The sequence below is a fragment of the Syngnathoides biaculeatus genome, chromosome 2 (assembly GCF_019802595.1).
Source record: "Syngnathoides biaculeatus isolate LvHL_M chromosome 2, ASM1980259v1, whole genome shotgun sequence".
NCBI classification, from domain to species: Eukaryota; Metazoa; Chordata; class Actinopteri; order Syngnathiformes; family Syngnathidae; genus Syngnathoides; species Syngnathoides biaculeatus.
In genome coordinates, this window is record NC_084641.1 from 40,715,477 (window position 1) to 40,733,156 (window position 17,680).

The 17,680-nt window shown below is 43.7% G+C and overlaps 1 protein-coding gene across 1 annotated transcript in view; it reads left to right on the plus strand.

Annotated features, from left to right (window-relative positions):
• The window catches only part of pfkma (phosphofructokinase, muscle a), a 59,279-nt gene that overhangs the window by 11,394 nt on the left and 30,205 nt on the right, over positions 1-17,680 (plus strand). Inside the window, exons 6-10 of the mRNA XM_061810969.1 lie at positions 1,888-1,980; positions 4,465-4,590; positions 7,725-7,789; positions 7,934-7,997; positions 8,708-8,854. Coding sequence (XP_061666953.1) covers positions 1,888-1,980; positions 4,465-4,590; positions 7,725-7,789; positions 7,934-7,997; positions 8,708-8,854 — 495 coding nt within the window. The remainder of the gene's footprint in view (positions 1-1,887; positions 1,981-4,464; positions 4,591-7,724; positions 7,790-7,933; positions 7,998-8,707; positions 8,855-17,680) is intronic.

Consider the following 17,680-nt stretch of genomic DNA (forward strand, 5'->3'; position numbering starts at 1 on the left):
AAATTAACTGTTAACTGTACTATTAACTGTACTGCTAAGAGAATGCTGTTCACAGTTCACACACCAGAATAAGTACGCACAGCCAGGGCTTTTGACATGGGCGAACAACACCTGTGTCACGACCCATCGAGACGGAGGTAGGACCCAAATGTAGGAGTACACGGGAGACGCAGAGGTGATTTGGGAAAAAAACATTTATTGTTCCACGGTCGGGGATCGGGCAGGCAGTCAGGTGTAGCAGCGGTAGTCAGGACATCGGGCGTAGAGACCAGGTCAGCGGGCAGGCAGGAGTCGGTACACGGGAGATCGATCGAAGCAGGCAAGGGTATCAAAGGAGTCATGCTTATGGGGCGATTCGGGTGGAAGACCTCGGTGAGGAACCAAACGGTGAAGCAGGAACCAGACCAAGGCATATCACTGCTCTGGACAAGGACCTCCTACGCCGTGGTTGCGAGACGACCAGGAATTGGTCGCCACTAAGCTCAGTCACGAGGCAGCCAGAGATCACGTGCCACTGAAGTACGGTCACAAAGTGGTCGGGAATCATCCGGAGCGAGGAGGATGGCGGAGAGAAGAACCAAAGCCATGACCGCCACAATCACCATCACAGCCATCCCGAGGACCCTCCAGCTCCGGGGTGGCCCATCAGAACTCCCCAGCTCCTGTCGCCGTCGAGACAGGGGCGTGAGACGGCTGGGGAACCGTCGCCACCTCCTGGACAGCAACGTGAGGTGGCTGGGGAACCGTCGCCACCTCCTGGACAGCAACGTGAGGCGGCATCACCACCTCCTCCTGGCAGCAACGTGAGGCAGCGGCGGCATCACCACCTCCTCCTGGTCGGCAACGTGAGGCGGCTGGGGAACCAGCGCCACCTCCTGGACAGCAACATGAGGCGGTGGTTCGAGGGAGCAGGCTTTTATGGTTTGGACATGTCCAGAGGCAAGAGTGTGAGTATATTGGGAGAAGGGTTCTGAGGATGGAGTTGCCAGGCAAAAGAGCGAGAGGAAGACCAAAGAAAAAGCTGATGGATGTTGTGAGGGAAGACATGAGGGCAGTTGGGGTTTGAGAGGAAGATGCAAGAGATAGGCTCAGATGGAAAAGATGACACACTGTGGTGACCCCTAATGGGACAAGCCGAAAAGAAAAGAAGAAAAAAGAAGTGTAGCAGCTGGAGCCTAAGTGCTTGTTGGTTGTGAGTATGGACATGTCAAGCGGAGAATGATGACAGAGTGGGGAGGCAGTTAAAGAATCTAAAAATAAATCTTAAAAAGTCCAACCTGACAACTATCATGTGGACTGGGGGTTTGGGGCAGCGTGGTCCCTGAAGTGTGCCTTGTTGTTTGACAACATGGAAAAGCAATGTGATGACCCAGTGAGAAATATTTCAGCTACTGGAGACTTTGAGCAGATATATTTTCCCAGCTCAAACATGTGGTAATTATAGGAAAGTTGTTCGATGAAGGATCATCTTTTTTTTTTTTCAGGACAGAGCAGTGGCATTTGATTGAGAACCAACAGTTGAGCGGGGTGTGGTTGCAGCACATTCATCAGACGCGACCACAGTGAAAGCTGAGAGAACGGGCTGATTTTTCACTTTTGAATTCTCGTTTTATATGCTTGCAGATTTTTTTTAATCATTCAAAGTTGGCAGGGTTGCTCACAACACTATTCTTTGTGGTGTTCCAAATTTAATCAAACATGTTCAGTCAACCAATTATCAAACCCTTGATATCAATGGTCAAAATAGAAAGGAGAAACAATGCATTAAAACCTTCTACAAAACTCTCATTTAACTTTAATCTGCAATACAATAAATGCATAATAGTTTGTAACACTGTATCGCAGAATGAAGTAATAATACTGATGTAATGATTTATTGATCTCCAGCTGGTAACTGACAGACTTGGCTTTGATACACGCACCACCATCCTTGGACACGTACAGAGGGGAGGGACACCCTCTGCCTTCGACAGAATTTTGGTCAGTACAAGAGCCAAGGTTCCTTACATTTAATTTTCCACAATAAACCATGCACATACATAATGGAGTAATACCAAACTTTAAAATTGATAGGTAATCCATAAATCACATTTTATTGTAAAACTCAATCAGTGTGGTATGCATGCATATGTCACAAAATTTACAAAAATGGAAAATATTGTGGATGGTAAGGTTGAGCCCAAATTTTACTGGCTACATTAAGTGAATGAGAGAAATGGCTTTCTTAAGCTTGGAGAAATTCTGTTTTAATAGAAAAACACAAATGTCACTGTATGTATATATATACAGTGAAGAAAATAAGTATTTGAACACCCTGCTATATTGCAAGTTCTCCCACTTAGAAATCATCGGGGGGTCTGAAATTTTCATCGTCGGTGCATGTCCACTGTGAGAGAGATAATCGAAAAAGAAAAATACAGAAATCACAATGTATGATTTTTTTGCACGATTTGTGTGATACAAGTGCAAATAAGTATTTGAACACCTATCTATCATCTAGAATTCTGACGCTCAAAGACCTGTTGGACCGCCTTTAAAAGTCCACCTCCACTCCATGTATTATCCTTAATCAGATGCATTTGTGTGAGGTCATGAGCTGCATAAAGACACCTGTCCACCCCATACAATCAGTACGACTCAAACTTGTAACATGCCCAACACCAAAGAGCTGTCCAAAGACACCAGAGATAAAATTGTACAACTTCACATGGCTGGGAAGGGCTCCGGAGAAATTGCCAAGCAGCTTGGTGGAAAAAAAAGGTCCACTGTTGGGGCAATCATCAGAAAATGGAAGAAGCTAAACTGTCAATCTCAATCTGAATGGAACCCCATGCAAGATATCACCTTGTGGGGTCTCAAAGATCCTTAGAAAGGTGAGGAATCAGCCCAGGACTACACGACAGGACTTGGTCAATGACCTGAAAACAGCTGAGACCACCGTTTCCATGGTGACTGTTGGTAATACACTAAGAATTCATGGTTTGAAATCATGCATGGCACAGAAGGTTACCCTGCTTAAACCTGCACATCAAGGCCTGTCTTAAGTTTGCCAATGGCCATTTGGATGATACAGAGGAGTCATGGGAGAAAGTTTTGTGGTCAGATGAGACCAAAATGGAACTTTTTAGTCATAGTTCCACTAACCGTGTTTGGAGGAAAATGAATGATGAGTTCCATCCCAAGAGCACCATCCCTACTGTGAAGCATGGGGTGGTAGCATACTGCTTTGGGGGTGTTTTTTTGCACATGGAAGAGGACAACTGGACTGTATTAAGGAGAGGATGATCGCAGCCATGTATGGTGAAATTTTGGGGAACAACCTCTTTCCCTCGGTCAGAGCATTGAAGATGGGTCGTGGCTGGGTCTTTCAACATGACAATGACCCCAAGCACACAGCCACGAAAACCAATGAGTGATGCCATAAGAAGCATCTCAAGGTTCTGGCGTGGCCTGGCCACTCTCCAGACCTAAACCCAATTGAAAATTTTTGGAGGGAGCTGAAACTCCGTGTTTCTCAGTGATAGCCCAGAAACCCGTCTGATCTAGAGAAGATAAGTGTGGAGGAGTGGGCCAAAATCCCTCCTGCATGTGAGCGCAAACCTAGAGAACAATTACAGAAACTCTTTGACCTCTGTAATTGCAAACAAAGGCTACTATACCAAATATTAACATTGGTTTTCTCAGGTGTTCAAATACTTATTTGCAGTTGTATCAAAAAAGTAAATCATTAAAAGAAATCATACATTGTGATGTCTGGATATTTCTTTTTAGATTATCTCTCTCACAGTGGACATGAACCTACGATGAAAATTTCCCACCCTCCATGATTTCTAAGTGGGAGAACTTGCAATATAGCAGGGTGTTCAAATACTTATTTTCTTCACTCTGTGTGTGTGTGTGTGTGTGTGTGTGTGTGTGGTGTGTGTGTGTGTGGTGTGTGTGTGTGTGTATATATCTATATATATATAGATATATACACATTTATTTATTTTTAATCATCAAATCATACATATCATTTGCCAGAACAAAAACTAATCTGTTGACTTCCAGTTTTGGTTAAAATAAGTCAGAAATTGCCCCTTTGTGAGATTGTGAGTGCAACTGTTGTCTGTCTCCATGTCCCCTGTGATTGGCTGGCAAACAATTCGCTTCCTATCCGATGACAACTGGGATAGGCTCCAGCACTCCCACAACCCTTGTGACGATAAGCGGCTCAAAAGATGGATGGATGGATGAATTATTGAGAACAAACAAAACCACAAATGAAAATGGATGCCACAACATATTGTGCACTTTGGAAATACATCTGATGACCTGACTCTCTCTCTCTCTCCTCTCTCTCTCTCTCTTCTCTCTCTCTCTCTCTCTCTCTCTCTCATATATATATATATGTGTGTGTGTGTGTGTATGTGTATGTGTGTGTGTATGTGTATGTGTGTGTATGTGTATGTTTGTCTCCTCCAGGGCAGCAGAATGGGCGTTGAGGCAGTGATGGCTCTACTGGAGGCCACACCAGACACTCCAGCCTGTGTGGTCAGCTTGTCTGGCAACCAGGCAGTTAGACTGCCACTCATGGAGTGTGTGCAAGTGGTACGTCAGCTTATTGTCATGTTGCAAAGTACAATCCCCTGAGACTAAGTAGAAGGAAAATAAAATTGACTTCCGAGCAGCTCTTATTTTAAAAATTAACCGTCATATAAAGTGCACAAATTACTTGTAATCTGTAAATTTGTAATCCCAAAAATACCATCATAAAAATACCGGTACGCATAACGTAAAACTTTTAAGAAGGCTGACACGCACAAAAGACAGGGGAGCAAGAGGCCCCTGTATTCCTTCAGTACAATGACCTCGTGATCTTGTTTGCTACTGCTGGAATTATTCTGTCTGTTGTAATGTTTAAAGTGGGACTGTCATCCCTATAAACATTCTAAAATAGATATTGTAATGAAAAATACATATTACAGTATTCACTTAAATGTCTATACGAAAAAATAAATGTGAGCGTCATCCATGCGCAAAGTTGCGCAATTGAGTGTCCCTCGACATCCAAGTGGTCGCCATATTAGTCGCGTCCTCTGTCCATGAGTCATCGTCACTTACAGCATTGAAAACGCGCAGTGCCTGCTACTGTGGAAGCCGAACAACAGAGATATTCGGATTTTTCTTACGCCCCTTCTGACACCGAAGCTCTTTTCTAAAAGGACAACACCACACAACCGACTGAATTTACCTGGGCAATATTACACTATTGTTTTGAGCCCTCAGGGCAATATTACACTATTGTTTTGAGCCATATTCAGATGAGATGCGATCACGGCCAAACCGCATCCCGTCCGATCCACTTCTGCGGCGGAGATGAGCCATCGCGGCTCATCGCAGCCGGCCGGTGTGGCTTATGACAGAGCCAAGCGGTGCTGCTTTGGGGGGGTGTTCACAGACGCCGCAGTACTGAGCAACACAGTCGAGCCGAGGCGCTTTATTCGCGCACGCGTCTGAGTAACGCATTCTCGGCTGGGTTCTGCAGAGCCGCCCCCGTCGACGCGCAGCCTTCGCAGAAGCTGTGACCGCCGAACGCAGGGCCTCAGCCGGTGTGGCTGATTTTCGGCATCGTGGAGGCATATAATGGAGCCGAGGCGTGCTGCTTTTAGATGGTTGTTCACAGCCACCCCAGTACGAGATGAACACTATTCAGATGAGGCTGAGAGAGACATTGTTGGCTGGGCGACGCGCACTTTGACACATTTCATACGCAGATCTTTTGCTACGTTATGAAAGAGACCGATTACGTGGTCTGCCCCAAACTATTATTTTCTTTTAGTAGCTGTATACACACCTACCTGTAATTTGGAACCCATGAAGCTCTCGTCCTCTGCTCCCGTGCAATCCATTTTTCACAACGAACAGGGTCTCTTTCAAACTTATGAAGGGTAATTCCATTCTCTCGAGTGTTCAATGCAATGAGCCGGCATTTTGGCTATCACGAAGGAACAACGAGCTACCTTCCCAGAGATAAAACTAATGAAAATAAACTAGCCCACAACGGGGCGCCGCTGTCCTATACGTCACTTCCCGCTTCTTCTCGAAAACAAATCTCTCGAGAGGATTTTCATGGCGGGAGTTACAAAAAGCTGTATACGTCAAAACCATGTTTTGTGGTGAAAAAACACATGGGACCATATTGCCTGTGGATATTTGATTGATAAAAAAACAAAAATCATCCATTTCATGACAGGCCCACTTTAAGCATCTTAAACAGTTTTTTTTCTTTTGTATGGTTGTTATTAGTGAGGCCCCAGAGCTCAGTGGTTAGTTCACTGGTTTGGTAAACCAGGGGTTGTGGGTTCGTATCCCACTGGGCCCTCCACTCCTTGAGAAGGGTTGCGTCAAGAGTAAAAATTGTGCCAAACATAAATGTGCATTCAACTGAGATGACACTCTGTGGCGACGCCGAAAGAAACAACATTTTTGTTATTCGTGGCACAGTGAAAGATTGGTGAGGACATCTGCCTCACAGATCAGAGTACCCGGGTTCAAAATCTGGCCTTGTGAAGTAAAACCTTGATGGATGGATGGATGGATATTTGTTTTTCAAGCGGTCCACTTTGTGCACACTGACATCATCCTCCATGGGTGGGAACAGTGAGTGCAACTGAGTCAGTAGCATAGGTACTGGATTATAAATGTCGTACGGCTGTGTGCACCAGTCACACAGTGGGTAATGATTCAAAAGTATACTGTAAGTGCCTTATTTTCATGAGCAATTACTTGCAATTATGCATTACTACAATGTTTGCAGGCTATTAATTAGAAAAACTGATCAAATGTATCATTTATCGATTGATATTTTATCTATTTCTGCTCCTAGAGGTGGTGTGGATTGTTTTCAGAAACAGGAATTGCTACAGTACATTAACTGTGTACATTTTGCTAACTTTAATTGTTCTTCATCAATAACATTTGTAAGTGGACTATAGTATTTGGTTCGTCTTATTATTTTTCATTTGTATGTTTACTTACCAATACTTATTTAGTTATTCTTTCTTTTTTGGGGGGGAACACAGTGTACAGGTAAGACCCCAGTTTTTTGGTTTATAATTCAAAAGAAAAATATTGTTATCCCTCCCATCATCTATTTGCTTTAGATTAATGACAAGGGTTATGTTTTTTTTAGCTCAATCATTTGTCAAAATGCCATCCATCTATATTCTTAGCCGCTTATCCTCACAAGGTTTGCGGGAGTGCTGGAGCCTATCCCAGCTGTCATCAGGCAGGAGGCGGGGTACACCCTGAACTGGTTGCCAGCCAATTGCAGGGCACATAGAGACAGACAGCCACACTCACAATCACACCTCGGGGCATTTTAGAGTGTCCAATTAATGTTGCATGTTTTTTGGGATGTGGGAGGAAACCGGAGTGCCCGGAGAAAACCCTCGCAGGCACAGGGAGGAGATGCAAACTCCACACAGGCGGGTCCGGGATTGAACCCGGAACCTCAGAACAGTGAGGCTAATACTTTCCAGCTGTTTCACCGTGCCGTCTTCTGTCAAAATGAAGTTATTTTTTTTTCTTTTTTGAATAAAAAGACATTTTGTTTTGAATATTACAGTATTATTGGGTGACCTTCATTAATGGAGCTTTGACTTACAATATTTGTATTTGAGTAACCCCTGCTCTAAGATGTCATTGAAAGAGTGATTCTTTCTGCTATTTCTGCCATCCAGACAAAAGATGTGACTGCTGCCATGGTTGAGGGCAGATTCGAGGATGCCATCAAGCTCAGAGGAAAGTAAGATGTTTACACTATAATGCATAAATCTAAGTTATTATCATGGTTGCTGTTATTCCTAAATGTGCTACTGAGTAACGGTTGTGACACTTATAAAGTAACAGAATCAGCTCAACAAATTTTGCATCCCTCTGTAAACCGCAGGAGCTTTGAGAACAACTGGAACACATACAAGCTGCTGGCCCACATTAACCCCCCAGATGTGAAAGTAAGGAACCCTCCCTTTGGTTAGGATAGAGAACAAGTGTCATCCCCATTTCAATCAACACTGGTGCTTCCAAATGTTTCTTTTCAGGAAATGATCACACATAGGAATAAAATAAAAATAATTATTGAGTTAAAAAAAATCATATTTTTGGAGGGAAGATTAAAATGGTGAAACTTTGTAATTTTTTTCTGATAAGTCATTACGAAAATGAAAACAAAAGAAAAAGTCATCATAATAAAATCTTTTCTACAAACAAATTAAAAAAGTGACATTTTTTCATGAAAATCTTGATTATGAGGATACGGTTATTCTTCCAAAAATAGTTGTTGTGTCATGAGAAATAACTTTATTCATGATTATTCATGATGAGGGTTGTTTTTTTTACCTCACCTTACCTCACCTCAGTTTTTTAGTTGGTTTTTTTTTTGGGAGGGGGGGTATTTTAGGGGTAGAAAAGTCATATTCTGATCAGAATAAAGTTGCCTTGAGGAAATGTGAACAAAAAGTTGTATTTGATTCAAATCATCGTACAGTTTGGAAATGTTTAAGCGAGCACAGTGTACATAGGGAAACATTACCAAACAGATTAGTTAGCATGCATCTGGCAACACTGTTTATCGCCTCCTACAAATGTCACAATATTCAATGCATTGTTAAATTTTCTGTAGTTACTTAAGTACTGCACGTTAACCATCACTCTCCATTGTCAGAGCAACATCAACATGGCCATCATAAATATCGGGGCCCCCTGTGCTGGAATGAATGCAGCTGTGCGTGCAGCGGTCAGGATGGGCATCATACAGGGGCACAACATGCTCGCTGTCCACGACGGCTTTGACGGCCTTGCGGCTGGACACGTAGGTCACTTGATGACTTGCACACCTTCGACCTTCAGACAGAACATTTTTGAGGCAGGGTACACCCTAAACTGGTCGCCAACCTATCGCAGAGCACATGGAAACAAACATCCACACTCACATCCATACCTACAGGCAATCTAGAGTCTTCAGTTAACCTACCACCCATATTCTTGAGATGTAGGAGGAGACTGGAGTGCCTTGAGAAAACCGACACGGCCATGGGGAGAACATACAAACTTCATACAAGCAGGGCCGGGATTCATATCGCGGTCCTTGGAACTTCGAGGCAGACGTGCTAACCAGTTGTACATCATTCAATCGGTAAATATACACGCATGTCAATAAAATAGAATAGTGAAAAAAGCTGACTGAATTCAATTTAAAACGTAAGATTCATGTCATGGAGATCCACGACACACACTCAGAGTGGGGAAAAAAAAGATGAATACAGTAAAGAAAATAAGTATTTGAAAACCCTGCTATATTGTAAGTTCTCCCACTTAGAAATCATGGAGGGTTCTGAAATTTTCATCGTAGGTGCATGTCCACTGTGAGAGAGATAATCTAAAAAGAAAAATCCAGAAATCACAATGTATGAATTTTTAACAATTTATTTATGTGATACAGCTGCAAATAAGTATTTGAACACCTGTCTATCAGCTAGAATTATGACCCTCAAAGACCTGTTAGTCTGCCTTTAAAAGTTCACCTTCACCCCATCTATTATCCTGAATCAGATGCACCTGTGTGCGGTCGTTAGTTGCACAAAGACACTTGTCCAACCCATACAATCAGTAAGACTCAAACTTATTACATGGCCAAGACCAAAGAGCTGTCCAAAGACACCAGAGATAAAATTGTTCAACTCCACACGGCTGGGAAGGGCTCTGGAGAAATTGCCAAGCAGCTTGGTGAAAAAAAAAAAAGGTCCACTGTTGGAGCAATCATTAGAAAATGGAAGAAGCTAAACAGTCAATCTCAATCTGAATGGAGCCCCATGCAAGATATCACCTTGTGGGGTCTCAAAGATCCTTAGAAAGGTGAGGAATCAGCCCAGGACTATACGACAGGACTTGGTCAATGACCTGAAAAGAGCTGGTACCACCGTTTCCAAGGTGACTGTTGTTACACTAAGACGTGATGGTTTGAAATCATGCACGGGATGGAAGGTTCTCCTGCTTAAAAGGCCACTGTCATGAAATGCATGATTTTTAGTATGTTATTAATGAAAAAACGGCAGCTGACATGGACCCATGCGCTTTTTCACCACAAAACATGATGTTGACGTATACAGCTTTTTGAAGCTCTTGCCACGAAAATCCTCTTGAGGGATTTGTTTCGAGAAGAAGCAGGCCGTGACGTACACGCCAGGACTGCCCTCAAGTGGACTCGTTTGTTTCTTTTAGTTTTACCTCCGGGAAGGTAGCCCGTTGTTCCTTTGTGTTACCCAAAATGTCGGGTTGTTGCATTGCTGGACATTGCTTGAACACTCGGGAGGAAGGATTTACCCTTCATAAGTTTGCAAGAGACCCGGTTCGTTGTGAAAAATGGATTGCACAGGTGCAAAGGACGACCGCTTTGTGGGTTCCAAATGACAAGTAGGTGTGTAGACAGCTACTAAAGAAAATAATAGTTTGGGGCGGACCACGTAATAATGTAACAAAAGATCCAAATGCGTGCTCAATGTATCGATATGCGCTTTGGAGGGGTTCCGCCAGCGGCTTTCCCGGCCTTGTGGACAAGGCTGAGCCGGCCGCCGGCTTTGTTGCTCGTCTCTGCCGCAGAAGTGGATCGGACGGGGAGTTGGTTTGGCCGTGATCTCATAGCATCTGAATATGGCTCGAAACAATAGGGTAATATTGCCCTGGAAACTTCACTCGGTTGTGTGATATTCTCTTATTCGAAAAGAGCTTCCGTGTCAGAAGGGGCGTGTTCACCTCCCATAGTAGGGTCTACAGTGTGTTTTCAATGGCGAATGTCTGGGGTGACGTCACGGAGAGGAGATACGGCCAATATTGCGACAACTTGGATGTCGTCGAATGATACTTCCGCAACTTTGCGCATGGATGATGCGCTTTCCGCTCATGCTTATTTTTTCGCATAGACATTGAAATGAATAATGTTATATGTATTTTTCATTACAATATCTATTTTAGAATGTTTATAGGGGTGACACTTGACCTTTAAACCAGCACGTCAAGGCCCATCTTAAGTTTGCCAATGACCATTTGGATGATACAGAAAAGTCACGGGAGAAAGTTTTGTGGTGAGATGAGACCAAAATGGAATTTATTGGTCATAATTCCACAAACCCTGTTTGGAGGAAGACGAATGATGAGTTCCATCCCAAGAACACCATCCGTACTGTGAAGCATGGGGATGGTAGCATCATCCTTTCTGGGTGTTTTTCTGCACATGGGACAGGACGACTGCACTGTATTAAGGAGAGGATCACCGCGGCCATATATTGTGAGATTTTGTTGAACAACCTCTTTCCCTCGGTCAGAGCATTGAAGATGGGTCGTGGCTGGGTTTTTCAACATGACACAGCCAGGAAAACCAAGTAGTGGCTCCATGAGAAGCATATCAAGGTTCTGGCATCGCCTAGCCAGTTTCCAGACCTAAACCCAATAGAAAAATCTTTGGAGGGAGGTGAAACTCCATGTTTTCCAGGACAGCCCAGAAATCTGTCTGATCTAGAGAAAATCTCTGTAGAGGAGTGGGTCAAAATCCCTCCTGCAACTACAGGAAATGTTTGACCTTTGTAATTGCTAACAAAGGCGACTGTACCAAATATTAACATTGGTTTTCTCAGATGTTCAAATAATTTGCAGCTGTATCACACAAATAAATTGTTAAAAAAAATCACACATTGAGATTTATGGATTTTTCTTTTTAGATTATCTCTCTCTCAGTGGACATGCACCTACAATGAAAATTTCAGACCCCTCCATGATTTCTAAGTGGGAGAACTTGCAATGAAGCAGGGTGTTCAAATACTCATTTTTTTCACTGTATTTTTACGCGGCACAGTGACTCAGCTGAAAAGTGTTGGCCTCACAGTTCTGAGGTCCAGGGTTCAATTCTGGCCCCGCCTGTGTTTTGCATGTTCTCCCCGTGCCTGCCTGGGTTTTCTTCGGCCACTCCGGTTTCCTCTCACATCCCAAAAACATGCAACATTAATTTGACACTCAAAATTGCCCCGAGGTGCGATTGTGAGTGCGGCTGGTTGTCTTGACGTGGCCTTCGATTGGTTGGCAACCAGTTCAGGGTGTACTCTGCCCCCTGCCCGTTGAGAGCTGGGTTAGGCTCCATCATTCCCGCGACCATCGTGAGGATAAGCGGCTCAGAAAATTGATCTTGGACCTTTATCTTTTCAACGTTTTGCCACATTTCAGGGTTCAAACATAAAGATGTAAAGTTATTTTTTTTTGTCAAGAATCAACAAGTTGGACACAATTGTGAAGTGGAACAAAATTTATTGGATATTTTAAACTTTTCTAAAAAATAAAAACCTGAAAAGTGGGGCATGCAATATTATTTGGCCCCCTTGCATTAATACTTTGTAGCGCCACCTTTTGCTGCAATTACAGCTGCAAGTTGATTGGGGTATGTCTCTATCAGTTTTGCACATTGCGAAATTCTTGCCCATTCTTCCTTGCAAAACAGCTCGAGCTCAATGAGGTTGGATGGAAAATGTTTGTGAACAGCAGTCTTCAGCTCTGCCCACAGATTCTCGATTGGATTCAGGACTGGACTTTGACTTGGCCACTCGAACACCTGAATATGTTTATTTGGAATCATTCCATTGTAGTTTGACTTTATGTTTTGGATCATTGTCCTATTCGAAGATAAATCTCCGTCCCAGTCTCGGGTCTTTTGCAGACTCCAAGAGGTTTTCTTCCAGAATAGTCCTGTATTTGGCTCCATTCATCTTCTCATCAATATTAACCATCTTCCCTGTCCGTGCTGAAGAAAAACAGGGCCAAACAATGAGGCTGCCAACGCCATGTTTGACAGTGGGGATGGTATGTCCAAGGTGATGAGCTGTGTCGCTTTTACGCCAAACATATCATTTTGCATTGTGGCCAAAAAGTTCAATATTGCTTTCATCGGACCTGTACACCTTCTCCCACGTTTAGCGTGTCTTCCAGGTGGTTTGTGGCAAACTTTAAACAAGACTTTTTATGGATATCTTTGAGAAATGGCTTTCGACTTGCCACTTTTCCATAAATATCAGATTTGTGCAGTGTATGACTGATTATTGTCCTATGGATAGACTCTCCCACCTCAGCTGTAGATTGCTGCAATTCATCCGGAGTGATCATGGGCCTCTTGGCTGCATCTCCGATCAGCCTTCTCCTTGTTCGAGGTGAAAGTTTAGAGGGATGGCCGGGTCTTGGTAGATTTGCAGTGGTCTGATACTCCTTCCATTTCAATATGATTGCTTGCACAGTGATCCTTGAGGTGTTTAAAGCTTGAGAAATCTTTTTGTATCCACATCTGGCTTTAAACCTCTCCACAACAGTATCTCCGACCTGCCTGGTGTGCTCCTTGGCTTTCATGATGCTCTTCTTCTTCTTTTTCTTTCGGCTTGTCCCGTTAGGGGTCGCCACAGCACGTCATCTTTTTCTATCTAAGCCTATCTCGTGGATCTTCCTCTCTAACACGCACTGTCCTCATGTCCCCCCTCACAACATCCATCAGCTTTTTCTTTGGTCTTCCTCTTGCTCTTTTGCCTGGCGGCTCTATCCTCAGCACCCTTCTACCAAGAAAGTCATTCTCTCGCATCTGAACATGTCCAAAACATCTAAGTCTACGCTGTCCAACCTTGTCTCCAAAACATCCAACATTGGCTGTCCCTCTAATGAGCTCATTTCTAATCCTATCCAACCTGCTCGCTCCGAGCGAGAACCTTAACATCTTCATTTCTGCTACCTCGAGTTCTGCTTCCTCTTGTTTCTTCAGAGCCACCATCTCTAATCTGTACATCATGGCCTGCCTCACCACTGTTTGGTGAACTTTGCCCTTCATCCTAGCAGAGACTCTTCTGTCACATATAACACCAGACACCTCCCACCAACAGTTCCATCCCACTTGTGCCCGTATCTTCACTTCCTGACCATACACATCATTGCTCTGTATGGTTGATTCAAGTATTTGAAGTCGTCCACCCTCGCGATCTGTTCTCCCTGGAGCTTTACTCTTCCTCCTCCGCCCCTCTCATTCATGCACATATATTCTGTTTTTCTTCGGCTAATCTTCATTCCTCTCCTTTCCATTGCGTACCTCCATCTTTCTAATTGTTCCTCCACCTGCTCCCTGCTTTCACTGGAGATCATAATACCATCTGTGAACATCATGGTCCAAGGGGATTCCAGTCCAACCTCGTCTGTCAGCCTACCCATTACTACCGCAAACAGGAAGCGGCTCAGCCTGGATCACTGCACACCTACAGCACATCACATCTCGCTGTTCTACTGCCCTCATACATGTCCTGTACTATTATAACATATTTCTCCACCACATCAGACTTTCGGATGCAGTACCACAGTTCCTCTCTTGGTACTCTGTCATAGGTCTGTCTCTCTCTAGGTCTACAAAAACACAACATAGCTCCTCTGACCTTCTCTGTACTTTTCCACGAGCATCCTCAAAGCAAATAATGAATCTGTGGTACTCTTTCTCGGCATGAAACCATACTGTTGCTCGCAGATACTTACTTCTGACCTGAGTCTAGCCTCCACTACTCTTGTCCATAACTTCATTGTGTGGCTCATCATCTTTATTCCTTTGTAGTTTCCACAGTTCTGAACATCGACTTTGTTTTTAAAAATGGGGATGAGCACACTTTTCCTCCATTCTTCTGGCATCATCTCTCCCGCTAGTATTCTGTTGAATAAGTTGGTCAAAAACTCTACAGCCACCTCACCAAATCGCTTCCATACCTGCACTGGAATGTCATCGGGACCAACTGTCTTTCCATTTTTGATTCTGTTCAGTGCCTTTCTAACTTCCCGCTTACTAATAGTTGCCACTTCCCAGTCATTCACGTTTTCCTCTTCTACTCTACCTTCTCTCCCATTTTCTTCATTTATTAACTTCTCAAAGTATTTTTTTTCATCTACTTAGCACACTACAGGCGCAGTCAACATATTTCCATTGCTATCCTTAATCACGTTTACTTGGTGCACATCCTTCCCATCTCTATCCCTCTGTCTGGCCAAACTGTAGATATCCTTTTCTCCTTCTTTCGTGTCTAACCTGGAGTACATGTTGTCTGATGTTACTTATTTCCTTCACTGTACATTATCTGAATTTCTACCTACGCCTTGCAGATTAACAGTTCCGGGGGCAGGCATAGGAAGCCTGGCCACGACCTAACCATTCTGGAATTTGTATGACAAACGCTCACATATGTTTGGCACAGTTTTACACCAGATCCCCTTCCTGATGCAACACTCTCATCTATCCGGGTTTGGGACCGGCCGACAACTTGCACAATCTTGTGCTGCGCAACTCCTGCAGATATTCAAAAACAAAAAAAAGAGGCAATCAAATAAACAAGACACATAAGGTCTTAATGATGCTTTCTGCACTTTAAACAGAACCCAGAGACAATCACATAGGAGGTGCATTTATACAGAGACTTGATTATACACAGTTGGATTCAATTTATCATCATCAGTCATCATCGGATCATTCAAAGATCCTCAGTGAACATCTTGAGTGAGTTTGCTGCACTGAAAGTACAGGGGGCACATAATATTGCATGCCCCACTTTTCAGTTATTTATTTGTTAAAGTTTAAAATATCCAATAAATTTCATTCCACTTCACGATTGTGTTCCAGTTGTTATTGATTCTTGACAAAAAATAAAAATTTTATATATTTTTGTTTGAAGTCTGAAATGTGTCGAAAGGTTTAGAAGTTGAAGGGGGCCGAATACTTTCACAAGGCACTTGTGTGTGTGTGTGTGTGTGTGTGTGTGTGTGTGTGTGTTGTGTGTGTGTGTGTGTGTGTATAAATGGATTTTAGCTTCCAGCAAACGAAAAAATCCCAATTCTCCATCTGTAGAAAGTAGAATATTTCATTTTGTTGGGGGTTTGTTACGTTTTGAAAGACATTATCGTGGAGGAAATCGCCAGTGGCTGTCCTCCCTGGATGTATCATATCTCTTGCCCAAAGCCTACTGGGATAGGCTCCAACTCACCTGCACCGCAAATGAGGAAAAACACTTCACGAAATATGTGTTTCTTTCAGCTTGTCCCTTTCAGGGTCGCCACAGCGTGTCATCTCAGATGAACACATATATATGTTTGGCACAATTTTTTTTTTTTTTTTTTTTTTTTAACACCGGATGCCCTTCCTGACACAACCCTTCTCGGGGAGTGGAGGCCCCAGTGGGATACGAACCCACAACCGCTGGTTTACCAAACCAGTGCTCTAACCACTGAGCTACGGGGCATCCAAACACTTTACAAAATAATGGATGTAAATTGTAACATTCATGCTTCATGATTAAAGTGAACATAACACAAAGTAATCTCGTTTAATGTACGTTCTGCATCCAGAGGTCTTAAAGCCACCCTATATATTGTTGGTGTGTTTGTTGGTCAAGAACTTCCACAAAGAGTAAATCAAAGGAGGAACAAAGGAAAAGCGCAAGTCCTGTCTGTAAAAATTAGGGTAGCAACTGAACAATCTGAACGAGAGCAGGACCTCAAAGCAAGAACTGTGATGAAGCTGAGGATTATTGTATCAGTATTCTGTGATGATGGGTGCAGGGACTCATTAGGGCTGGCACTCAGACGTGTGCATCCTGGGACTCACAGTCTCAAGTGGGATATTAGTTGTGTATTATACAGTGTATACTATATGGCAGTGAGTGTGGATGCAGCAACTTGGACCTCTTGTTTCGGCATCTGGAGGCTTGCTCTAGCAAAGTTTCATACTACCTGTACAATGACAATAATGATATTGTCACAACCCATCAGAACGAGAGTAGGACCCAAATGCAAGGCTCGGAAGATGCAAGGTAGTTCAGGGAGAAACGTTTATTATTCCGTGGTCGGGGATCGGGCAGGCAGTCAGGTCCAGCAGCGGTAGTTGGGACGTCGGGCGAAGAGAGCAGGTGAGCTGGCAGGCAGGAGTCGGTACACGGGAGAATGATTAAAGCAGGCAGGTGTGTCAAAGGAGTCAGGCTTACAGGGTCGGTCGGAGAACAGGCGAAGGTCGGTACACATGGGTTGTCGATCAGGGATACGCGAGTACTCGAACGGGACATGAAGCTCACAAACTGGCCGGGACCAGTGGTCATCGGGGTCGTATAAATACACAGGATAATCAGCCCGCGTGAGGCGGAGGTGTGCGCCTTCCAATCAGAGCAAGCGCGCGGGCACCCGCACAGCCCGGGCTGGAGTGACAGGATCATGACAAATATCTTAATAAAAATGATTTTAAAATATATTAGGCTAGTTAGCACATCTGCCTCACCGTTCTGATGACCTGGGTTCAAACCCGGCCGCGCCTATGTGGCATTTCCACGTTCTCCTTGTGCCTGTGTGGGTTTCTCTGGGTCCTCACACATCCTAAAAGCATGTATGGTAGGATAAATTAAGACACTTACTGGCCTATAGGCATAAATGTGAGTCCAAATGGTTTCTCGTTTCTATGTGCCCTCCGATTGGCTGGTCACCAGTTCAAGGTGCACCCGCTTCTCATGCAGTCAGCAGAGCTAGGGTCTAGCATGTCCGTGACACTATAGTGAGGATAAGTGGTATGTAAAATGAATGAATAGTGTTTTCAAATATAATATTTCAA